The 26956-nt window shown below is 44.7% G+C and overlaps 1 protein-coding gene across 1 annotated transcript in view; it reads left to right on the top strand.

Moving 5' to 3' along the window:
- ABLIM1 (actin binding LIM protein 1) overlaps positions 1-26956 on the top strand; it is a 278634-nt gene that overhangs the window by 69585 nt on the left and 182093 nt on the right. Inside the window, exon 2 of the mRNA XM_088456046.1 lies at positions 23023-23157. Within this exon, the coding sequence (XP_088312172.1) occupies positions 23023-23157 (135 nt within the window). The remainder of the gene's footprint in view (positions 1-23022; positions 23158-26956) is intronic.

Raw genomic sequence — 26956 nt, 5'->3', positions numbered from 1 at the left:
GGCATACAGAAACCCGCATTAGATTAAGATAGTCAAACAGAATCAGCCCCAGTACCTCTACTCTGGTCTATGCTGGGTGCAATTCTCAACATCTGTTCTTAGAACGTGGACTGTGGTGAGGTGGCCACGTTTGGGCTTTGGGATGTAGTCGTTTCTGTTGGTTACTGTAAGATGTCGCTGATGGCAACTGGATTTGTCAGTTCAGATACTGAAACAAACTAAACAAATGGGCGTGGGCCAGTCGTGCGCTCAGAGGGCCTCATTCATAGGTGGGACGCAGACGCGGCTACGCCTTTTGCCACAGCGGCCTCTGCGACTTTATTATAATAGTGCGATCGCCGATCTCCCTACTGAGACGCCCGCTGGCTGCGATGCTAATCTGTATTGGTGCGTCTTTAGATGCACCATCGGTTGTACCACGAAGCTTGTACAAGCCCTATTACAGAACATGGCGTCCGCTGCGACAAGTCCACAACTCTGACACACGCGCAGTACTACCAACATCGCCCGACTGTGTGAATATTGACACTGCGTAAAGATAGCGTGCACCTCGATATCAGGCGCCGGTGTTTTAGGATTTCCCCTACGCTGGGGCTCTGTATAATGTCATGTGAAAGGTGGGTCTCACTCACAAGTATTAAATGTAACAGTAACACTGTCATGTTGCTCATATGTATTGGGTGAGAGATGCCTTTTCTGTTCCGCACATCTATAAATTCCCAGTCGCTATGTAACTATATATTTTATTATTTATTACCGGTTATTTATATTCTGCAGTGCTTTTCAGAGAACATTTGGCCATTCACATCTGCCCCAGTGGAGCTTACAATCTATGGCCCTCATTCAGAGCCGCTCGTAAGCGGCAGTACGCTCGTTCCGAGCGATATTTGCACATCTGCGCATGCGTACGGTTTTTAGTACGCATGCGCGAACCAGTCAGTGCGGCCAAAAATCGTTTGTTCGCTATATAGCGAGTGCCTGCTAATTTGAGTGACAGAATGAGGCGTATGTGGGTGGTAACAGGGGAAGGTGCTTGAAAAGGGGGAGTGGAGATCAGAACGCAGGCGTGCTTAAAGGTCAAAGCGGGCGTTTTATGGGTGTGCGTAATTAATACAGCAGCGTCATTCACCTCGTCACTGGGTTATTTTATAGTCAGAACTGCTCGCAATATTGTGGTTGAAAAAACCAACCACAAGAATAGCGAGCAGTTCATACGCTGTTCGATGTACTCGATTAATCTAATAAATAGCGGACATGACGTATGATGCGAGCGGCCAGGGGGCGTTTTTATCAAATAAACGAGCGTATGTTTTGCTCGCTTGTTCAGATATGGAGGCGGCAACAGACCGCAAAGAGCGAACGGTTCATTTGAATAGCCACCCCCTTTTTATGAACGAGCGAGCGCTAATTGCGAGCTGCTCTGAATGAGGGCCTATGTTCCCTATCACATGCACACACACTAGGGCAGAGGTTCACCAAACACGGTACTCAAGGCTCCCCAACAGTTCAGGTATTAGAGATATCCATGGTTGAGCACAGGTGGTTATATCAAATTGACTTTGGTACTAATTAAATCACCTGTGCTCTACCATGGCTATCTCTAAAACCTGAACTGTTGGGGAGACTTGAGGACCGTGATTGGGAACCTCTGCACTAAGGTTAATTTTTTTTGGGAGCCAATTAACCTATATTTTTGGAGTGTGGGAGGAAACCGGAGTACGCGGAGGAAACCCACGCAAGCACAGGGAGAATATACAAACTCCACACAGTTAGGGCCGTGGTAGGAATCGAACACACAACTTCAGTGCTGTGAGGCAGTAATGCTAACCATTACACCGTCTGTGCTGCCCCTAGAATATAGAACTAGAATATAGTATACAGATGTGTCCACAAACAGTACACCTTACCTCTGGGCGCATGGGCGCGCGCGACTCGGTAGCGATGAGCGTCTTGTCATGCAACTTTTTGCCTTCAAATGTGTCTTATTTGCAAAACTATATGAATAGGAGGCACAGGCAGCTTCCGCTCATTATAATGATATGCAGCATGCCTATATTCTGTGTGTGTACCTGCATGCAAAATGCTACGTTACAGTGTCAGCGGCTGTAACACTGTAACGTAGCATTTCACGTGCAGATACAGCCACAGCTGCACACAGCATATACAGTATCTTTATAATGAGCAGAAGCTGCTTGTGTGTCCTATTCACATCGCTTTGCAAATAAGACACATTTGAAGGTGAAACGTTGGCGCTCCCGAGTCATGCCATGGCATGGCGAGACTAGAAGGGCTGTTTAAAGCTCTCGGAAGTAAGATGTATGTGGATTGTGGACACATCTGTATACCGTAAAAGTGGATTTACAGGAGGTCCATCGAGCTATTCATGCACTGTACAAAAATGGGTGAATATTTTGTGTATATTGGGCCTGATTCAGCTTGGATCGCAGTTGCTAACACGCACGCCCGGTCCGGCTGCTGCGATGGGGACTGCGATCACAGAGGCTACTGCATAAATTATCCACTGCGAAGCCATACGCAGTGTCAGCTCTCATAGCGTGCGTGGCTGTTAGCAATTCCTGAGTAAGGTCAGAGCTTGTGCAAGTGTGCCTATGGGTCCGATGGGACTCGATTGTACCGATGGTTTCGCTATTCTGCTAAGTATTACGGATGTGCGTATGGGAAATGGGCGTCCTTATGTGGTGCTGAGATTGCATTGCAGCTTGCTATCGCAGTTGAACTGCGTGCGTACGAAGTATTGCGATCCAAGCTGAATCCGGCCCATTGAGCGGGATGTACTAAATGTTTTCGGGGTTTTACCGCATTTTACATATATGTATCATCACCTGTCCGCCGGGTCTCCGATGCGGAGGGTAACACCAGCGTTACCCTATAGAAGCCTATGGGCTTCTACCGCATCGCGCTCCCAGCATGCCCCGCGGCCGCCGCGTCGCTCTGCGCATGCGCAGATGGACTCCCGAATCATAAACATGGAAGTCCACGGCGCAGTGCAGACCTCAAAGTACACCTCTTATCGGAAGAGCTGTCCTTTGCGCAACTGATCACATATGTTAGTACATATGCGATCAGTAGGAATGCGAGGCATGGCGGGATGTACTCCACAAGGTTAGTACATCCCGCCCATTGTGAGGCACATGGACCTGTTCTTGCAGAGAATGACACAGACACAAATGTCTCTGTAAAGGTTTGTTATTCCAGCATTAGGGAAGGAATAGCTGCCAGCGGCCAGTGTGCAGTCCCTCATTATACAGGCAATGGCAGTTATTTGAGCTGATTTTGGAACTTGTTCAGTTGATTTTGGAGTCGGTTTGAGAACTGGTTTATTTATACGATGAAAGAACATTTACCGCCGGCTCATAGATATATATTTCCCTTGAGCATTGTCCCTTGTGTATCCCAATATCCTTTGTATGATTGTTCTTGGATGATATATATCATAATAACCTGTGTATAACAGTACTCAGATTACATATATCCCAATATCTTGTGGATTATAGTACTCAGATGTTGTGTATCCTAATATTCTGTGTATTATAGTACTCAGATGTTGTGTATCCTAATATCCTGTGTATTACAGTACTCGGATGATGTATATTATAATAACCTGTGTATTACAGCACTCAGATTATGTTTATTCCAATATCCTGTGTATTACAGATCTTGGAAGGATGTATATCCTAATAAGCGGTGTATTACAGTAATCGGATGGCTGTGTATACTAATAACACCTGTGTATTACAGTACTCGGATGGCTGTGTATACTAATAACACCTGTGTATTACAGCACTCGGATGGCTGTGTATACTAATAACACCTGTGTATTACAGTAATCGGATGGCTGTGTATACTAATAACACCTGTGTATTACAGTACTCGGATGGCTGTGTATACTAATAACACCTGTGTATTACAGCACTCGGATGGCTGTGTATACTAATAACACCTGTGTATTACAGTACTCGGATGGCTGTGTATACTAATAACACCTGTGTATTACAGTACTCGGATGCCTGTGTATACTAATAACACCTGTGTATTACAGCACTCGGATGGCTGTGTATACTAATAACACCTGTGTATTACAGCACTCTGATGACTGTGTATACTAATAACACCTGTGTATTACAGCACTCGGATGACTGTGTATACTAATAACACCTGTGTATTACAGCACTCGGATGGCTGTGTATACTAATAACACCTGTGTATTACAGCACTCGGATGGCTGTGTATACTAATAACACCTGTGTATTACAGTACTCGGATGGCTGTGTATACTAATAACACCTGTGTATTACAGTAATCGGATGGCTGTGTATACTAAAAACACCTGTGTATTACAGCACTCGGATGGCTGTGTATACTAATAACACCTGTGTATTACAGTACTCGGATACCTGTGTATACTAATAACACCTGTGTATTACAGTACTCGGATGGCTGTGTATACTAATAACACCTGTGTATTACAGCACTCGGATGGCTGTGTATACGAATAACACCTGTGTATTACAGTAATCGGATGGCTGTGTATACTAATAACACCTGTGTATTACAGTACTCGGATGGCTGTGTATACTAATAACACCTGTGTATTACAGTACTCGGATACCTGTGTATACTAATAACACCTGTGTATTACAGCACTCGGATGCCTGTGTATACTAATAACACCTGTGTATTACAGCACTCGGATGACTGTGTATACTAATAACACCTGTGTATTACAGCACTCGGATGGCTGTGTATACTAATAACACCTGTGTATTACAGCACTCGGATGACTGTGTATACTAATAACACCTGTGTATTACAGCACTCGGATGACTGTGTATACTAATAACACCTGTGTATTACAGTAATCGGATGGCTGTGTATACTAATAACACCTGTGTATTACAGTACTCGGATGGCTGTGTATACTAATAACACCTGTGTATTACAGCACTCGGATGGCTGTGTATACTAATAACACCTGTGTATTACAGCACTCGGATGACTGTGTATACTAATAACACCTGTGTATTACAGCACTCGGATGACTGTGTATACTAATAACACCTGTGTATTACAGTAATCGGATGGCTGTGTATACTAATAACACCTGTGTATTACAGTACTCGGATGGCTGTGTATACTAATAACACCTGTGTATTACAGTACTCGGATACCTGTGTATACTAATAACACCTGTGTATTACAGTACTCGGATGCCTGTGTATACTAATGACACCTGTGTATTACAGTACTCGGAAGGCTGTGTATACTAATAACACCTGTGTATTACAGCACTCGGATGCCTGTGTATACTAATAACACCTGTGTATTACAGTACTCGGATGGCTGTGTATACTAATAACACCTGTGTATTACAGTACTCGGATGGCTGTGTATACTAATAACACCTGTGTATTACAGTACTCGGATGTCTGTGTATACTAATAACACCTGTGTATTACAGTACTCGGATGCCTGTGTATACTAATAACACCTCTGTATTACAGTACTCGGATACCTGTGTATACTAATAACACCTGTGTATTACAGCACTCGGATGGCTGTGTATACTAATAACACCTGTGTATTACAGTACTCGGATGGCTGTGTATACTAATAACACCTGTGTATTACAGCACTCGGATGGCTGTGTATACTACTAACACCTGTGTATTACAGTACTCGGATGGCTGTGTATACTAATAACACCTGTGTATTACAGTACTCGGATGGCTGTGTATACTAATAACACCTGTGTATTACAGCACTCGGATGGCTGTGTATACTAATAACACCTGTGTATTACAGTACTCGGATGACTGTGTATACTAATAACACCTGTGTATTACAGCACTCGGATGGCTGTGTATACTAATAACACCTGTGTATTACAGCACTCGGATGGCTGTGTATACTACTAACACCTGTGTATTACAGCACTCGGATGGCTGTGTATACTAATAACACCTGTGTATTACAGTACTCGGATACCTGTGTATACTAATAACACCTGTGTATTACAGTACTCGGATGCCTGTGTATACTAATAACACCTGTGTATTACAGCACTCGGATGACTGTGTATACTAATAACACCTGTGTATTACAGCACTCGGATGGCTGTGTATACTAATAACACCTGTGTATTACAGTACTCGGATGGCTGTGTATACTAATAACACCTGTGTATTACAGTACTCGGATGCCTGTGTATACTAATAACACCTGTGTATTACAGCACTCGGATGACTGTGTATACTAATAACACCTGTGTATTACAGCACTCGGATGGCTGTGTATACTAATAACACCTGTGTATTACAGTAATCGGATGGCTGTGTATACTAATAACACCTGTGTATTACAGTACTCGGATACCTGTGTATACTAATAACACCTGTGTATTACAGTAATCGGATGGCTGTGTATACTAATAACACCTGTGTATTACAGCACTCGGATGACTGTGTATACTAATAACACCTGTGTATTACAGCACTCGGATGACTGTGTATACTAATAACACCTGTGTATTACAGTACTCGGATACCTGTGTATACTAATAACACCTGTGTATTACAGTACTCGGATGGCTGTGTATACTAATAACACCTGTGTATTACAGTAATCGGATGGCTGTGTATACTAATAACACCTGTGTATTACAGCACTCGGATGACTGTGTATACTAATAACACCTGTGTATTACAGTACTCGGATACCTGTGTATACTAATAACACCTGTGTATTACAGTACTCGGATACCTGTGTATACTAATAACACCTGTGTATTACAGTACTCGGATACCTGTGTATACTAATAACACCTGTGTATTACAGTAATCGGATGGCTGTGTATACTAATAACACCTGTGTATTACAGTACTCGGATACCTGTGTATACTAATAACACCTGTGTATTACAGTACTCGGATGGCTGTGTATACTAATAACACCTGTGTATTACAGCACTCGGATGGCTGTGTATACGAATAACACCTGTGTATTACAGTACTCGGATGGCTGTGTATACCAATAACACCTGTGTATTACAGTACTCGGATGGCTGTGTATAATAATAACACCTGTGTATTACAGCACTCGGATGGCTGTGTATACTAATAACACCTGTGTATTACAGTACTCGGATGGCTATGTATACTAATAACACCTGTGTATTACAGTACTCGGATACCTGTGTATACTAATAACACCTGTGTATTACAGTACTCGGATGGCTGTGTATAATAATAACACCTGTGTATTACAGTACTCGGATGGCTGTGTATAATAATAACACCTGTGTATTACAGTACTCGGATGGCTGTGTATACTAATAACACCTCTGTATTACAGCACTCGGATGGCTGTGTATAATAATAACACCTGTGTATTACAGTACTCGGATGGCTGTGTATACTACTAACACCTGTGTATTACAGTACTCGGATGACTGTGTATACTAATAACACCTGTGTATTACAGCACTCGGATGACTGTGTATACTAATAACACCTGTGTATTACAGTACTCGGATACCTGTGTATACTAATAACACCTGTGTATTACAGTACTCGGATACCTGTGTATACTAATAACACCTGTGTATTACAGCACTCGGATACCTGTGTATACTAATAACACCTGTGTATTACAGCACTCGGATGGCTGTGTATACTAATAACACCTGTGTATTACAGCACTCGGATGGCTGTGTATACTAATAACACCTGTGTATTACAGCACTCGGATGGCTGTGTATACTAATAACACCTGTGTATTACAGTACTCGGATGCCTGTGTATACTAATAACACCTGTGTATTACAGTACTCGGATGCCTGTGTATACTAATAACACCTGTGTATTACAGTACTCGGATGGCTGTGTATACTAATAACACCTGTGTATTACAGTAATCGGATGGCTGTGTATACTAATAACACCTGTGTATTACAGCACTCGGATGACTGTGTATACTAATAACACCTGTGTATTACAGCACTCGGATGACTGTGTATACTAATAACACCTGTGTATTACAGTACTCGGATGGCTGTGTATACTAATAACACCTGTGTATTACAGTAATCGGATACCTGTGTATACTAATAACACCTGTGTATTACAGCACTCGGATACCTGTGTATACTAATAACACCTGTGTATTACAGCACTCGGATGGCTGTGTATACTAATAACACCTGTGTATTACAGCACTCGGATGGCTGTGTATACTAATAACACCTGTGTATTACAGTACTCGGATGGCTGTGTATACTAATAACACCTGTGTATTACAGTACTCGGATGCCTGTGTATACTAATAACACCTGTGTATTACAGTACTCGGATGGCTGTGTATACTAATAACACCTGTGTATTACAGTACTCGGATGGCTGTGTATACTAATAACACCTGTGTATTACAGTACTCGGATGACTGTCTATACTAATAACACCTGTGTATTACAGTACTCGGATGGCTGTGTATACTAATAACACCTGTGTATTACAGTACTCGGATGGCTGTGTATACCAATAACACCTGTGTATTACAGTACTCGGATGACTGTGTATACTAATAACACCTGTGTATTAAAGCACTCGGATGACTGTGTATACTAATAACACCTGTGTATTACAGTACTCGGATGGCTGTGTATACTAATAACATCTGTGTATTACAGCACTCGGATGGCTGTGTATACTACTAACACCTGTGTATTACAGTACTCGGATGGCTGTGTATACTAATAACACCTGTGTATTACAGTACTCGGATGGCTGTGTATACTAATAACACCTGTGTATTACAGCACTCGGATGGCTGTGTATACTAATAACACCTGTGTATTACAGTACTCGGATACCTGTGTATACTAATAACACCTGTGTATTACAGCACTCGGATGGCTGTGTATACTAATAACACCTGTGTATTACAGTACTCGGATGGCTGTGTATACTAATAACACCTGTGTATTACAGCACTCGGATGGCTGTGTATACTAATAACATCTGTGTATTACAGTACTCGGATGGCTGTGTATACTACTAACACCTGTGTATTACAGGACTCGGATGGCTGTGTATACTAATAACACCTGTGTATTACAGCACTCGGATGGCTGTGTATACTAATAACACCTGTGTATTACAGTACTCGGATACCTGTGTATACTAATAACACCTGTGTATTACAGCACTCGGATGGCTGTGTATTACAGTACTCGGATGGCTGTGTATACTAATAACACCTGTGTATTACAGCACTCGGATGTCTGTGTATACTAATAACACCTGTGTATTACAGCACTCGGATGCCTGTGTATACTAATAACACCTGTGTATTACAGTACTCGGATGTCTGTGTATACTAATAACACCTGTGTATTACAGCACTCGGATGCCTGTGTATACTAATAACACCTGTGTATTACAGTACTCGGATGACTGTGTATACTAATAACACCTGTGTATTACAGTACTCGGATGGCTGTGTATACTAATAACACCTGTGTATTACAGCACTCGGATGGCTGTGTATACTACTAACACCTGTGTATTACAGCACTCGGATGGCTGTGTATACTAATAACACCTGTGTATTACAGTACTCGGATGGCTGTGTATACTAATAACACCTGTGTATTACAGTACTCGGATGCCTGTGTATACTAATAACACCTGTGTATTACAGTACTCTGATGGCTGTGTATAATAATAACACCTGTGTATTACAGTACTCGGATGGCTGTGTATACTAATAACACCTGTGTATTACAGTACTCGGATGTCTGTGTATACTAATAACACCTGTGTATTACAGTACTCGGATGGCTGTGTATACTAATAACACCTGTGTATTACAGTACTCGGATGGCTGTGTATACTAATAACACCTGTGTATTACAGTACTCGGATGGCTGTGTATACTAATAACACCTGTGTATTACAGTACTCGGATGGCTGTGTATACTAATAACACCTGTGTATTACAGTACTCGGATGGCTGTGTATACTAATAACACCTGTGTATTACAGCACTCGGATGGCTGTGTATACTAATAACACCTGTGTATTACAGCACTCGGATGGCTGTGTATACTAATAACACCTGTGTATTACAGTACTCGGATGGCTGTGTATACTAATAACACCTGTGTATTACAGTACTCGGATGGCTGTGTATACTAATAACACCTGTGTATTACAGCACTCGGATGGCTGTGTATACTAATAACACCTGTGTATTACAGCACTCGGATGGCTGTGTATACTAATAACACCTGTGTATTACAGTACTCGGATGGCTGTGTATACTAATAACACCTGTGTATTACAGTACTCGGATGCCTGTGTATACTAATAACACCTGTGTATTACAGTACTCGGATGACTGTGTATACTAATAACACCTGTGTATTACAGCACTCGGATGGCTGTGTATACTAATAACACCTCTGTATTACAGTACTCGGATACCTGTGTATACTAATAACACCTGTGTATTACAGCACTCGGATGGCTGTGTATACTAATAACACCTGTGTATTACAGTACTCGGATGGCTGTGTATACTAATAACACCTGTGTATTACAGCACTCGGATACCTGTGTATACTAATAACACCTGTGTATTACAGTACTCGGATGGCTGTGTATACTAATAACACCTGTGTATTACAGCACTCGGATAGCTGTGTATACTAATAACACCTGTGTATTACAGCACTCGGATGGCTGTGTATACTAATAACACCTGTGTATTACAGCACTCGGATGGCTGTGTATACTAATAACACCTGTGTATTACAGCACTCGGATGGCTGTGTATACTAATAACACCTGTGTATTACAGTACTCGGATGGCTGTGTATACTAATAACACCTGTGTATTACAGTACTCGGATGGCTGTGTATACTAATAACACCTGTGTATTACAGCACTCGGATGGCTGTGTATACTAATAACACCTGTGTATTACAGTACTCGGATGGCTGTGTATACTAATAACACCTGTGTATTACAGTACTCGGATGGCTGTGTATACTAATGACACCTGTGTATTACAGTACTCGGATGCCTGTGTATACTAATAACACCTGTGTATTACAGTACTCGGATGCCTGTGTATACTAATGACACCTGTGTATTACAGCACTCGGATGGCTGTGTATACTAATAACACCTCTGTATTACAGCACTCGGATGGCTATGTATACTAATAACACCTGTGTATTACAGCACTCGGATGGCTGTGTATACTAATAACACCTGTGTATTACAGTACTCGGATGCCTGTGTATACTAATAACACCTGTGTATTACAGCACTCGGATGGCTGTGTATACTAATAACACCTGTGTATTACAGTACTGGGATACCTGTGTATACTAATAACACCTGTGTATTACAGTACTCGGATGGCTGTGTATACTAATAACACCTGTGTATTACAGTACTCGGATGCCTGTGTATACTAATAACACCTGTGTATTACAGCACTCGGATGACTGTGTATACTAATAACACCTGTGTATTACAGCACTCGGATGGCTGTGTATACTAATAACACCTGTGTATTACAGTACTCGGATGGCTGTGTATACTAATAACACCTGTGTATTACAGCACTCGGATGCCTGTGTATAATAATAACACCTGTGTATTACAGCACTCGGATGGCTGTGTATACTAATAACACCTGTGTATTACAGTACTCGGATGGCTGTGTATACTAATAACACCTGTGTATTACAGCACTCGGATACCTGTGTATACTAATAACACCTGTGTATTACAGCACTCGGATACCTGTGTATACTAATAACACCTGTGTATTACAGTACTGGGATGGCTGTGTATACTAATAACACCTGTGTATTACAGCTCTCGGATGGCTGTGTATACTAATAACACCTGTGTATTACAGTTCTCGGATGGCTGTGTATACCAATAACACCTGTGTATTACAGTACTCGGATGGCTGTGTATACTAATAACACCTGTGTATTACAGCACTCGGATACCTGTGTATACTAATAACACCTGTGTATTACAGTTCTCGGATGGCTGTGTATACTAATAACACCTGTGTATTACAGCACTCGGATGGCTGTGTATACTAATAACACCTGTGTATTACAGTACTCGGATGGCTGTGTATACTAATAACACCTGTGTATTACAGCACTGGGATGGCTGTGTATACTAATAACACCTGTGTATTACAGTACTCGGATGGCTGTGTATACTAATAACACCTGTGTATTACAGCACTCGGATGCCTGTGTATACTAATAACACCTGTGTATTACAGTACTCGGATGGCTGTGTATACTAATAACACCTGTGTATTACAGCACTCGGATGGCTGTGTATACTAATAACACCTGTGTATTACAGCACTCGCTGTGTATACTAATAACACCTGTGTATTACAGCACTCGGATGGCTGTGTATACTAATAACACCTGTGTATTACAGTACTCGGATGGCTGTGTATACTAATAACACCTGTGTATTACAGCACTCGGATGGCTGTGTATACTAATAACACCTGTGTATTACAGCACTCGGATGGCTGTGTATACTAATAACACCTGTGTATTACAGTACTCGGATGGCTGTGTATACTAATAACACCTGTGTATTACAGCACTCGGATACCTGTGTATACTAATAACACCTGTGTATTACAGTACTCGGATGGCTGTGTATACTAATAACACCTGTGTATTACAGCACTCGGATGGCTGTGTATACTAATAACACCTGTGTATTACAGCACTCGGATGGCTGTGTATACTAATAACACCTGTGTATTACAGTACTCGGATGGCTGTGTATACTAATAACACCTGTGTATTACAGTACTCGGATGACTGTGTATACTAATAACACCTGTGTATTACAGCACTCGGATACCTGTGTATACTAATAACACCTGTGTATTACAGTACTCGGATGGCTGTGTATACTAATAACACCTGTGTATTACAGCACTCGGATGCCTGTGTATACTAATAACACCTGTGTATTACAGCACTCGGATGGCTGTGTATACTAATAACACCTGTGTATTACAGCACTCGGATGCCTGTGTATACTAATAACACCTGTGTATTACAGCACTCGGATGGCTGTGTATACTAATAACACCTGTGTATTACAGTACTCGGATGACTGTGTATACTAATAACACCTGTGTATTACAGCACTCGGATGGCTGTGTATACTAATAACACCTGTGTATTACAGTACTCGGATGCCTGTGTATACTAATAACACCTGTGTATTACAGTACTCGGATGTCTGTGTATACTAATAACACCTGTGTATTACAGTACTCGGATGGCTGTGTATACTAATAACACCTGTGTATTACAGCACTCGGATGCCTGTGTATACTAATAACACCTGTGTATTACAGTACTCGGATGGCTGTGTATACTAATAACACCTGTGTATTACAGCACTGGGATGGCTGTGTATACTAATAACACCTGTGTATTACAGTACTCGGATGGCTGTGTATACTAATAACACCTGTGTATTACAGCACTCGGATGCCTGTGTATACTAATAACACCTGTGTATTACAGCACTCGGATGGCTGTGTATACTAATAACACCTGTGTATTACAGCACTCGGATGGCTGTGTATACTAATAACACCTGTGTATTACAGCACTCGCTGTGTATACTAATAACACCTGTGTATTACAGTACTCGGATGGCTGTGTATACTAATAACACCTGTGTATTACAGCACTCGGATGCCTGTGTATACTAATAACACCTGTGTATTACAGCACTCGCTGTGTATACTAATAACACCTGTGTATTACAGGTCTCGGATACCTATGTATACCAATAACACCTGTGTATTACAGCACTCGGATACCTATGTATACCAATAACACCTGTGTATTACAGCACTCGGATGGCTGTGTATACTAATAACACCTGTGTATTACAGTACTCGGATGGCTGTGTATACTAATAACACCTGTGTATTACAGCACTCGCTGTGTATACTAATAACACCTGTGTATTACAGGTCTCGGATACCTATGTATACCAATAACACCTGTGTATTACAGGACTCGCTGTCTATACTAATAACATCTGTGTATTACAGGTCTCGGATAGCTATGTATACCAATAACACCTGTGTATTACAGCACTCGGATGGCTGTGTATACTAATAACACCTGTGTATTACAGGTCTCGGATACCTGTGTATACTAATAACACCTGTGTATTACAGGACTCGCTGTCTATACTAATAACATCTGTGTATTACAGTACTCGGATGGCTGTGTATACTAATAACACCTGTGTATTACAGCACTCGCTGTGTATACTAATAACACCTGTGTATTACAGGTCTCGGATACCTATGTATACCAATAACACCTGTGTATTACAGCACTCGGATAGCTATGTATACCAATAACACCTGTGTATTACAGCACTCGGATAGCTATGTATACTAATAACACCTGTGTATTACAGTACTCGGATGGCTGTGTATACTAATAACACCTGTGTATTACAGGACTCGCTGTCTATACTAATAACATCTGTGTATTACAGTACTCGGATGGCTGTGTATACCAATAACACCTGTGTATTACAGCACTCGGATGGCTATGTATACCAATAACACCTGTGTATTACAGGACTCGCTGTCTATACTAATAACATCTGTGTATTACAGTACTCAGATGGAAGTTTTACATAACTTCTGGATTTCTCATAGTTAGAAGCTGTGAAACAAGTGACACATATGCAATATACACTGTATTAGTTATCATCCTGCGGCTCTGGGGAATGTATAACCTGTTACCATGACATAAAGCTGTTATATCACACGGAAGCAGCAGTAATCAGGACGCTATTGCACAATTATATTGGCTCTCTCAAGATTGCACGGTCTGTCTTTTTAAACAAGCGCTAATTGGGACACTTTGAGGTGGGTATGTTGAAAAAAGTATCCAGGGCAGCTAAGTGATACTGGCTGGCAGCAGTAAGTAGGGACGTGCCGGGCTAGTAGGGATCACATCTGCGAATGCGTGACCTGGTCTGGGGCTTCCGGGGCAGATTCAATTTAAAAAAAAAAAGTGAAATAAAATTGAATAAATAAATTTAGTAAAAATGGAGAAAGTGACTGGAGTACAAACTAAATATGTGATTTATTTATTATTTATTACCAGTTATTTATATAGCGCACACATATTCCGCAGCGCTTTACAGAGAATATTTGGCCATTCACATCAGTCCCTGCCCCAGTGGAGCTTACACTCTATATTCCCTACCACATGTACACACACATTAATTGTGCGGGAGCCAATTAGCCTGACAGTATATTTTTGGAGCGTGGGAGGAAGCCGGAGTACCCGGAGGAAACCCACGCAAGCACAGGGAGAATATACAAACTCCACACAGGTAGGACCGTGGTGGATATTGAACCCACAACCTTAGTGCTGTGAAGTAGTAATGCTAACCATTACACCGTGATAGATATAGTTTGCCGGACACATCCACAGCTGGCGGTATATATAAATAGCAAAAAGTCTTTATTCTGGCGGTAGCGGACCTTTTCCCCGGACTCTTGTGAGAGGGACATCTTTCAGGCTCCAGATTCTGCCCACATATTTAGCAGATAGCTTCACTGCCCCTAATGATGGAGTATGTACTCTTAGCAGGTGGGAGATTGCTGTACCTGTGCTATTCAGTTTATTATACCAAATATTTTACTTTTGTGGTTTAATATAGTATATTTGTGCGACCTTGGGTACATGGGAATGTATTTATATATTTTTTAGGGCAGGATGCTAAGCATGAAGATGTTGCCTCATGTCAGAAAATGCAGTTTTTGGAGTTGTAGCCGCTTTTCCTTACGTACCAAGGGCCTGATTCACAGTTGGGAATAGAGGGCCTGATTCAGACCCGCTCGCGAGTGCTGAGCGTTCGCAAGCAGGTCGATGTTGCCCAAGTCCGCATGCGCACGACAGAGGCTGCTCCGTCGTGCGCATGCTCGAGACCCGGTTTGCGACGGGGAAGCCGTCGCTCCTGGTCTCGCACCAATGGGGGCGTGCTGTCGATGGTGATTGACAGCACGCCCCCTTTGGTGGGCGTGCCAGGGGCGTGGCTGCCCAGATGGAGGCGTTCCCATGGGAACGCCTACCGTCTGGGTCCGGCCCCACTGACATCACTAGTGATGTCAGTGGGAGTGTTTTTGGCTCTGATAGAGCCAAAAGCACTCCGGGCTTGCGGCCAACGAGACCCTACCGCAAGGGTCTCGTCGCAAGCCCCGATGGTCTTGACCATCGCGACCATCTTTTTGGCCGCTCGCATAAGCTGTGGGTGGTCACCCACAGCTATGCGAGCGGCCAGGACGCCGCTCCAATTTTAGTTAGGACGGCCCTGATTCAGAGCGAGCGCTCTTGTAAGAGCGTGCGGCTCTAAATCAGGCCCAGAGAGAGATATCTCTCACTCAACTGATCATCTTGGTGACACCATGCTGCACTGCAGGTGAGGCAGATTTAAAATGTGCAGAGAGATTTACATGTGGGAGGAGTGTTTCCAAACTGACATCTAAATTTAAGAGTTATAATAAAGCTGTGCAGTATTTGTGGGCTACATGTAAAAGCAGCCAGTATTTACCCTACATGCAAAAAAATTTATGTATTTATACCCCTTGCATTGCAACATGGTTTGCCCAGGTACACAGTTAAGTGCTATCTTTCTCTCTATTCCCAACTCTGAATCAGGCCCCAAGCTCCGTCGTGCACATGCGCGAGACCCAGATAGCGACGGGCGCTCCATCGCTCCGGGTCTCGCACCAAAGGGGGCGAGCTGTCGATGGTGAGTGACAGCTCGCCCCGTTTGGTAGACGGGCTGGGGGCGTGGCCGGCCAAACGGAGGCGTTCCCGAAGGAACGCCTGCCGTTTGGGGGCAGCCCCACTGACATCACAAGTGATGTCAGTGGGAGAGCTTCCGGCTCTATTTGAGCAAGAAGCTCTCTGGGGCTTGCGGCCATGAGACCCTACCACAAGGGTCTCGTCACAAGCCCGATGGTCGCGATGGTCTTGACCATCGCGACCATCATCATGGCCGCTCGCTATAGCTGTGGGTGGTCACACTCAGCTATGCGAGCGGCCAGGAAGCCGCTCCTAAAAAAACCAGCGCCCGCACTGATTCAGATCGAGCGCTCGCTTTTCCCGAAGGAATGCCGGGCATCTCTGCTAGCTACGGGGTAGGATAAAGAATTGCCACCTACTTGCCGACTTTGCGCCTCGGCTGCGGGTGAGGCTTGCGTGGGGGGTGCGGGCAGTGTGACGCCATGAATTGCTTCTTTGTGACCTTGCTCCACGCTACAATACAAGGCGTGCGAGGCCACATTGATTCGGTTCACTTGGAACTGAATAATGTTATCCAGCCACCGGGCCACCGATTTATCTGGTGATGTGGGCGGACCTGGGCGGCTGGTCTATCCTCTTCGAAGTCTGGCAGAGGTGCCTGAAATTTTTGAGTCTCCCGGACATTTCGGCAAGTATGATCTAGCATTAATATCTCACTCACTTCGCTCTGTGGGCCTGATTCAGCAGCCACGTTCTGCGCATGTGCTGAACGGTGACAGTCTGCTGCCGTTTGGGGGCGGCAACCGCCTCCGTTACCCGAAATGACGGTGTGTCGCCACCGTTTGGGGGGAGGGAAGAGGCCAGTATCTCTGTCGGGAGATTTCCTGGCCTCTTCCTCTAAACTGCGGTACGCAGATTAACCGATGCTGCGGTATATATATATATAATATCCGTGTCATGTTAGGGGTAAGGTTACATCAGGGAGATTGCTTGGGGCAAATTTACTAAAGTGAGAGTTTTTAGAAGTGATGTTGCTCATAGCAACCAATCAGATTCTAGCTATTATCTTCTAGAAGGTGCTAGTTAAATGTTAAGTAGAATCTGATTAGTTGCTATGGGCAGCATCACTTTTAAAACTCACTTCTAAAAACTCTCACTTTAGTAAATTTACCCCCCTATACTCTTCAGGGAGTCAGGGAGATTGCTACTATTTCAGGGAGTCTCCCTGACAATGTTCCGACTGGGTCCATAGCTCCACATACTTACTGCAGGAATCATTCTGACTGTACTGTGCCTAGATTATATAACTCTATAAAAAAACAATTACATTTTTTAACTTCTAATAAAACAATTATATGTTGTCACTTCTAATTAAACAATTACGTTTTTGTCACTGTAAAACTGAAATCTGACACTGTAAGAACCATAGGTACTCCTGTTGGTGATACAGCTGTTACCACCCTTTCAGGACGCATTTGTTACCCAGATATCTGGAGTCTTCAATAAATTCACTCCCATGGTGACAATTTGGCAAAACTGATGTATTCGCTGCGATAATGTCTTTCACATTTTGCCCTGTATATCAAAGAGATCAAAATTGTCCTTACATGAATTTGATGTAAAGTTCAATGCAAGTTGGCCGTAATTACTCCCGCACAGAGGCCCTGATTCATTTTCAGTTGCGTTCATTCGCATATTTTCGCAGCAGTCCTACGTGCGTAATCGCAGCCACGATTGCAATAGCGATCCGTGCTGAATCAGGCCCAGAGTGCGTGCAACTAATGCGCATTTTCCCTCATATGGAGAATTGTACGCAGCTTGACGTGTAGAACGCCTCTATCCGTAGGCTTAGTGTGACAGCTGTCATCATCTGCAAAGCTCCCCTTCCCCAGCCTGTAATGATTTGCCCATGCTTGCCAACTCTCGCAAAAACATCGGGGATACTTCCAAATAGTGTTAGATACCGTCCCACATTCCGCCCACTAATTAGAGAAATGCAGGGATATAGTGACGTGGTTTGTGGCATTGCATTTTAGGGGGGCTGGGTTCCCCCTCAGTGGCCACCTCCGTTTCCCCTCTAGGAAGTGTACCGGAGGGGAATGATAAAATATTTGTAGGTATGAATATCCCTGGAAACAGGCGCATTTATATTTTCTTCCAAATCTGCAGAGTCCGTAGTTCTGTTGACATGTACTCTATGATTTTAGCTTACGTGAGGAAGCCCCATTGCATCTCAACTGCGCCCCTTCAGCCGCAAGCAGAGATACGTTCAGTTCGCATCTCGCGTAGTTCCATACGATTGGTCTCGGCGAATGTGCAGAGTGAAACACACAACTTTAGCCTCTATCTGTGTTGATAACTCACAGCAGCCTGATGCATAGTGGAAAGACAAGATAGTCATTTAAGGAGGGATTAAATTGTCGGCGAAGGGTGTGTCTTGCCATTACCGCATCGTTTAAACCCTGGCAACAGCAGCCTGTCTCGCACCCTTTGCACGGCCGGCCAAATACACGATTCGCACAAAAGTCCTCGATACCCTAATAGGTAGCGAACACTTTTGTGTGAGACACCGCTGTCATAAACCGCAGCGGGTGAACGGATTTGCCCTTAGTGTGGAATTCAATTAGAAGCGAGAGGATGTAGCTTCCGGGATGAGTGCCCAGTCCTGTTCAATTGGCACCCTGCACTTAAGTCGGGAGATTGATCGCAACTAATGCCCGAGGCTAGTCGTGGCAGACTGCATTTTGTGACGCAAGTGCTCGGGTGAGGGTGCAAGCAGAAATCCGCTAGTCGCGGGATTACAGTGAGGGCAATTGAATAGCTCCAGACACTCATCCTGGGGTGCTACTTCCCTGCGTTTCTAATTGAATTCCCCCTTAGTTGTTTCATGTACTGTATATAATTCATCGCAATAATAGGCAACCTTTTGCCTGTTTTTAAAATAAATAGTATGTACAGTATATTGGAAAGCACTCTTTGTTTTGCTGTCCCGAGGAATGCAGTGTACACCCGCCTACCCCTACAGAGAGCGTCCGGCCGTGTGTACTCAGGGTGGGTGAAAATGACAACAGGAGACGTCAGCTTTAGGCCTAGAGAGGGCCGGGGGCACTGTGCTGAACTATTGAAGCAGAAATATGAAATGTTGTATCAGCTGCATTTTAATCACAAGGGTCTAGTTACTAAGCAGTGTTAGGAGACAGAGTGAAAAGTGATAAGAAAGTGATAAAGTGCCAGCCAATCAGCTCCTAACTGTCATTTTTCAAACACAGCCTGTGAGATGACAGTTAGGAGCTGATTGGCTGGCACCTTATCACTTTTCACTCTGTCTCCTAACACTGCTTAGTAAATAATCCCCTTAGAGAGAGAGGAAAGAACATCCCTCTGTAAATGTCCTCATACATCTGCTGCCGTTTCCCCGATGCGACCGGAGCCACCAATCCGCTGGTTGGAAACGCCAAACATCCGCCATCGAGGTTCGCCGGGTGATCTGTGAAATTCTTCATGTTAAAAATCCCCGATTTGCTGATCCCGGTCATATTTTTGTCAGGATTGGCCAAGCAGGGAAATCCAACATGTTGGATTTCAGTGATTCCTCGGCCCCGGTGTTTGGGGATCAGTTGATTGCCCCACTACATCGCAGATATATGGGGGCTTAACACAGCTTATGTTTCATCAGCCTTTGTCTTAAACACCTGAACTATGGCTGTAAACATGTAGCATTAATAAGAGATCCTTATGATTGGCTGAGTACGTGATACTGAGGTTATCATCTCACCTGGATCCAATGCACCTGTGCGGCTGGTACTTGTCCCTTATTAAAAGAGTCTTTAGATGCTTATTTAGCTGATTTATTTCTGTTTCCACAACATCAGAAAGACAAACGCTGTACGGTATATATAAATGTGAATGTGTATATCTGTTCGCCTGGTTTCTTACATCCAAACATGTTTGTAATATTAGGCTGCAATCCCACATAGGCTTTGATGTTTTTTGTTTTGTAACTTTTTGCAATGTGGGTCATTTCCAGGGTGTTCTTCTATGTCAGTCTTACTGGCTGCTCTGCTATGTTATACTTATGTGACTTGTAAATGAATTATACAGATCTGTCCTCACTTACCGGGTGTCCGTACACCATATGGCGAGAGGCGCCCTGTGATTCTGAGACGCTCCGACAGGAGTAGCATGCTGTGTTTTTCCTAAAATTTTGTGTCTGTCGCACACAGATGTACAAATGTCGCACACCCCGTTGATCAGTCTACGCTTGCAATGTAGTTTTGTTGCTTCTATGTGTTTTAATTATATAGATGCACATTTAGAGAGAAAAGGATGCTCGGCGCAGCCGAGTCGCATGGGACCCAGCGTACAGAGAGGTGCTACTTGGCGCGGCTGAAGCAACGGTGAGATGTAGGACGGAGGGGATTTCATATGCAAAGAGTTAATTAAATACCCGAGCCTGTGGATGTCGGCCTCTGGACAAGAAGGGGCTAGTTGTATAGTGAGATAGTGTTGTGGGTGGGGTTAGGTTTGGTTAGCCTATAGGATTGGGCAGTGGGTGGGGTTAGTTTTGGTTAGCCAATAGGATTGGCAGAGGGTGGGTCAGTGCTATGTCAGAGTTGCTGCTTGGCAGCCGTTTCATAGAAATTTCTCTGGTTGGCTGTTTCCCGCCCCCCCCCCCCCTCCATTATTCAATGAGTTGTTTGGTGTCGGCTTTTCTTGCAGCGGGAAAGAACGGTAGCGGTCGCCATCTGTCTTTGGAGCTTGAGGTGCTCTCCCTTCCAATACATGGCTTAGGCTGTTTCTACTCTACTGGGGTCAGCGGCAACCACCTAACCAGGTGGGCCTCACGTCGTGTCATTGGGGTGGGAGGTGGATACCTTGGGCGTGGTAATGGGCTGGCTGCTCGCCTCCCATTTAGAAGATGGATGTGAGTATGCAGTTGGTGATGTTGCATTGTGGGGCCGTTCTTTCTGCGCCACCATACTTTGTCTGTCTTTCTTTATTCTTCTATTAGTTAGTTCAGTTATACATTAAATAGTTTAAAAATAAATAAAGCTGACCTTCCTTTCCCCTTATATAAGTCTCTATGTCGTTATTTCATTATGATTGTGGTTGATGGTTTACCCTGTACTGTTAGGAGGGAGCACTCATCAGGCGATGGGGAGTGTAAGGATACCTCTGTATGCTGCATAGTTGCCAACATGTGATAATACATTCCTGGGACAGCGGGTGCATTGGCGCTCTCTAGACCTGGCATGTTTACTGAGCATGGTTAAAATGTAATCTAGTCATAATAATAAGAACAAATAGTAATTTGCATCTAATACATAGTCCGGATCCGCGATATTTTTTCGCCAATGACGTCATTTTCACCTGTTTTGCTTTTACCCCGTATTCTGCCTAGGCGGAAAGTCAATGCAATGTAATAGGCAAAAACTTTTGCCTATGAATAGCAGGTGGAAAAAAGTGCAGAATTTTGGTTTTGGGGTGCAGCCTTCAGACAGTCCCCCAAAGGTAAACTGTGTCAAAAAAATAAAAAAAAAAACACTTAAGGACACCCCAAAAAAGGGGGCGAAATGTTGGGGTACAAAGTTAAAAACTAGCGAACTTTACTTTTGGGGGGGGTCCCCAAGTATGCCCCATGTGTTTTTTTATTGCAGGTGCTTACGGCAGGTGGATTTTTCACAATTTTTTTCAACTTCACTTTAGCAACTTTTAAATATGCTGACCCCCATTTTCAAATACCACAAATTTGCTGGGATAAGTTGTTTTCAGGAAAAAATACTCCTGAATACTATTCTGCACCACGTATTTAAGGAAAATGTCCTTAAAAACGTTATTTTAGTGTTGATGAATAGGCCCCTATGCGCCTCCAGCCTGCGTGGCGGTAGGTAGAGTGTTCAGGTTTGGGCTGTAAGTAGTACATACAGAATATATAGAATACCGGCCACTACCATTGAAGCAGTGATTTGTCCTATTACTGTTCGCTGTGTGACAAACCATTAGCTCCAGATCTCCCTGCAGACAGCAGCGGAATTTATTACGAAAACGCTTTACAATGATCCAGCTGCCTGATAAGTGATTTGTGCGGCAAACAATGTCCTGTATCTAATAATCTCTCCTTCTCCTCTAGTCGCCCATTCCCCGGACCCCGGACAGTCTGCAGAGAAGCCCGCCATCCGCTGCCATAAATGTGGGGAGCCGTGCAAAGGAGAGGTGCTGCGGGTTCAGTCCAAGCACTTCCACATCAAATGCTTCATCTGCAAAGGTGAGAATGGCAACAACACTTTAGTTCACCCCCTAAATGGTGTTCTGTAGTCACCAGTCCTATCTAGCTGGTTGCTGATTACTCTAGTGGTGTTTGCATCTTATGTTCATGTCCATTTGTATTAGTAGTTTTGCCAGATAACAAACCGGCTAGGTTCATTGAGAGCAGCAGGTCGGTGTTGCCTGGGATGGTCCTTTGACAAATATATAACATTAAAGCATAGTAGAGGTTCCTACCTCCACTGTACATAACCCATTAAACTGGGCAGAGTTTGGAATGTCCTCCATCCGGTTCTTGCTTTGCACCTATAGTGTTTATACATCATCATAAACTTTGTTTTGGGCGGTCTGGAATAGTTGCTTTACAGTCGGACCCAGCAGTATCCAGAGCTTATGTACACATGTACTTAGACTGCAGCCTGCCCAAATACACTGATACCTGCGTCTGCGGACAGAGGGGTGGGTGAGAAGTCAGCCAGGAGCAAATTGCAGAAGCAGAGGAGCCCTAAGGACTTTTCGCCGCAGTTTATCAACGAAATGTCGCATGCATAGTGGAACGGAAGGCCTAGGCTTGGACTCTTAAGCTGCATACACGCACAATGATTTTTTTGAACGATTATCGTTAAACGATATAGTTTAACGATAATCCTTTGAAAAAAACGTTCACTTTCTGAGTTAAATGATGAATGATTATCGTTCATGCGCGTTCACATTTGTAGTTTGTAGTTCAGTCAGACTTGTCAGCTGAGCGATTTTCAGTAAGGGAATATGCAAAATTCGTTTGTAGTTTAAAAAAATCGCTCATGACACTTTAAAAAATCTGACAGAAAATCGTTCATAAAATCGTTGGTAACAAAATCGTTGTGTGTGTATGCAGCTTTAGTCCCACTAATAGACTTTTTAATCAGTAATTTTCATCCGCTATACCCAACTCTGGTAACAGGAAAACTACTGTCGTAATACTTCTTAAATAACATTCCCCTTGCAAAGGCACGAGAGAGCCGGTGAATCTTACCGCCGGTGATGCTTGTGCTGTTGCCGGCGGTAACGCTTGGTACAGAGGGTCTCACTCAGACCCGCTCGGCTCGTGAGCGCTGAGCGCTCGCAAGCGGGTCAATGTTTCCCAAATGCGCATGCGCATGACAGAGGCGCCTCCGTCGTGCGCATTCGCGTGAGACCCGAATAACGACGGGGTAGCCGTCGTTATGGGTCTCGCACCAAAAGGGGCGTGCTGTCGATGGTGATTGACAGCACGCCCCCTTTGGTGGGCGTGCCGGGGGAGTGGCTGCCCAGACGGAGGCGTTCCCATGGGAACGCCTACCGTCTGGGCCCGGCCCCACTGACATCAATAGTGATGTCAGTGGGAGTGATTTTGGCTCTTATAGAGCCAAAATCACTCCAGGGCATGCGGCAACGAGACCCTACCGCTAGGGTCTCGTCGCAAGCGCGATGGTCTTGACCATCGCTACCATCATCATGGACGCTCGCATAAGCTGTGGGTGGTAACCCACAGCTATGCGAGCGTCCAAGAGGCCGCCTCGCAAAAAAAAAAAACACGCCCTGATTCAGAGCGGGCGCTCGTTCAGAGCGGCCGGCTCTGAATCAGACCCAGTGTGCAAAGCATAAACACAATTGCTGGTGAAAGCACCCTATTAGGTCTTTTACAAATATGTGTCTGAATCTGCGCAATATTCTGTATATAATATCCTCTGCTATTTGTTCATTAGTCGATTCATGGGACACAGGGCCTCATTCAGAGGCGGTCGTTAGATGCAAGCGGTCACTCTGAATCAGGGCGGCCGCTTGCATCCTGAACGGCTGCCTCCTTGTCGATCGTTAAGCTGTGGGTTAACACCCACAGCTCTAACGACCGACATGGGTGATGGTCGCGATGGTCAAGACCATCGGGACCATCGGGGCTTACGACGAGACCCTAAGGATGGGTCTGGACACTCGTAAGCCCTAGGCAGCTTCCTGCTCTGTTTGAGCAGGAAGTTCCCCACTGACATCAGCAATGTTGTCAGTGGGGCCGCCCCCAAACGGCAAGCGTTCCGACTGGAACGCCTCCGTTTGGCCGGGCACGCCCCCGGCCCGCCCAGCAAACGGGACAAGCTGTCACTCAACATCGACAGCTCGCCCTGTCTGCTCCGAGACCCCTAACGACGTAGCGCCCGTCACTAGCTGGGTCTCGCGCATGGGCACGACGGAGCCGGCTCCGTTGTGCGCATGCGCTGTGGGGCAACATCAAGTCGGTTGTGAGCGCTCAGCGCTCACGACCGACTCTGAATGAGCTCCACAATGCCTTGTGCTGCAGTCAGGCAGCTGTCATGTGTCGGACATTATCCATACTGCACAAATATATGTAGATTACGCTACAGATGCTGGAATTACTCCGTCACACAGTCTAAACAAGTTCATTTCCAAAAGTGCGTTATTGCCGGTATGCAGTCAGGATGCCGACGGTCTAAATGCCCACCGTCGGCAACCCGACTGTCTAATTCCGGCAACGGTCTAATGACAGGCGTCGAAATCCCGACCTACGCCGGGAGCCCGATGCCCGGCATCCCGATCGAAGGAAAGCCGGATGCCGGGCGCGGACAGCCGCTTAGGTTAGGGGCTCCCGGGTGGGAGTTAGGGTTAGGCACCCCCCGGAAGGGTTAGGCTAGGGGGAAGGGGGGGTTAGGGTTAGGCACCCCCCCGGGTGACTTAGGTTTAGGCTGCGGGGAAGGGAGGGTTAGGTTTAGGCACCCCGAATGAAGGGTTCGAGTTAGGGGAGAGGGTTAGGTTGGTTAGTACTTACCTTCAGCTGCTGTCGGGATCTTCACTGGTGCCGGTGTTCCGGCGTCGGGATTTGAACCTGATCCCGGGCGGCAATAATGGGATCTGTATGATTAATCGCCGGACGCATGATTATTGCCGCCCTGCAACATGTTTCTATTTGTACAAAGGCACCATTAAATGTATGGGAATAATTCAGATTATGGATAATCCTGGGCACCAGTAAGAAAGCCAAAATCTCCTTCTGTAAGGGAGGCTGTGTGCAGTCCTGCTCTCCGGGGAACACCCCTATAAGCGCACCCTCTGTACCCTTGGAATTCACTGTAAATATTATTTGTACATGCAATGGGACGCCCATCCCCGATTCGCCCAGCCCCTTCCAGGAAGCGATGTAAATTTGGCATCCAGACATGCCACACATCCATGCCCACACAAGGCCTGATTCAGTTAGGATCGCTATTGCGTTCCCAGCTGCGATTTCGTACGGAACGCAGCTGCGATAGCATGCAAATGCCTGTCATAACTCAGCTGGCATAAAGACACCCGCTGCTGCTTTCTCCTATCCGTCCAACCTTTCACTCCTGCGTATACATCGGTACCATCGACGCACACGTCATGCAGCTTTTACACCAGGTCTGACCAGCCGCAGAAAACTGCAAGTCTCGTCGCACGCAGTGAGTACTCAGGCTGCGTATGCCGTTGCAGTGACTAATTTACACACGCCCATGAAACGGCGTTCAAACGGACAGGCACGCCTGCATTTCTCCAACCACTCCCCCCTCATCACCCCCCAAACGCTGACAGCCTATTCACTCTGCGATGGATTCCTCTGTGCGTCCGCTGTGCGATGCACGCTCCGTGGCTAACAATCGATCAATCTGAGAACATAATTGCAATTCCGTGCTCTGCTGAATCAGCCCCACAGTCCGTGTTAGTAAACTCCGCTGGCGGTGTATAAAGTCCCCTATGCCCAGAGGAGCGACGGGCAGAGCTGCCCCCGACCTGTCCCTCCACCTTGACCT

This window comes from Taudactylus pleione, unplaced genomic scaffold, assembly GCF_031769625.1.
Source record: "Taudactylus pleione unplaced genomic scaffold, aTauple2 ptg000685l, whole genome shotgun sequence".
In the NCBI taxonomy this organism is placed as follows: domain Eukaryota; kingdom Metazoa; phylum Chordata; class Amphibia; order Anura; family Myobatrachidae; genus Taudactylus; species Taudactylus pleione.
The sequence above is the reverse complement of the archived record's forward strand: the minus strand, read 5'-3'. Positions and strand labels throughout refer to the sequence as shown.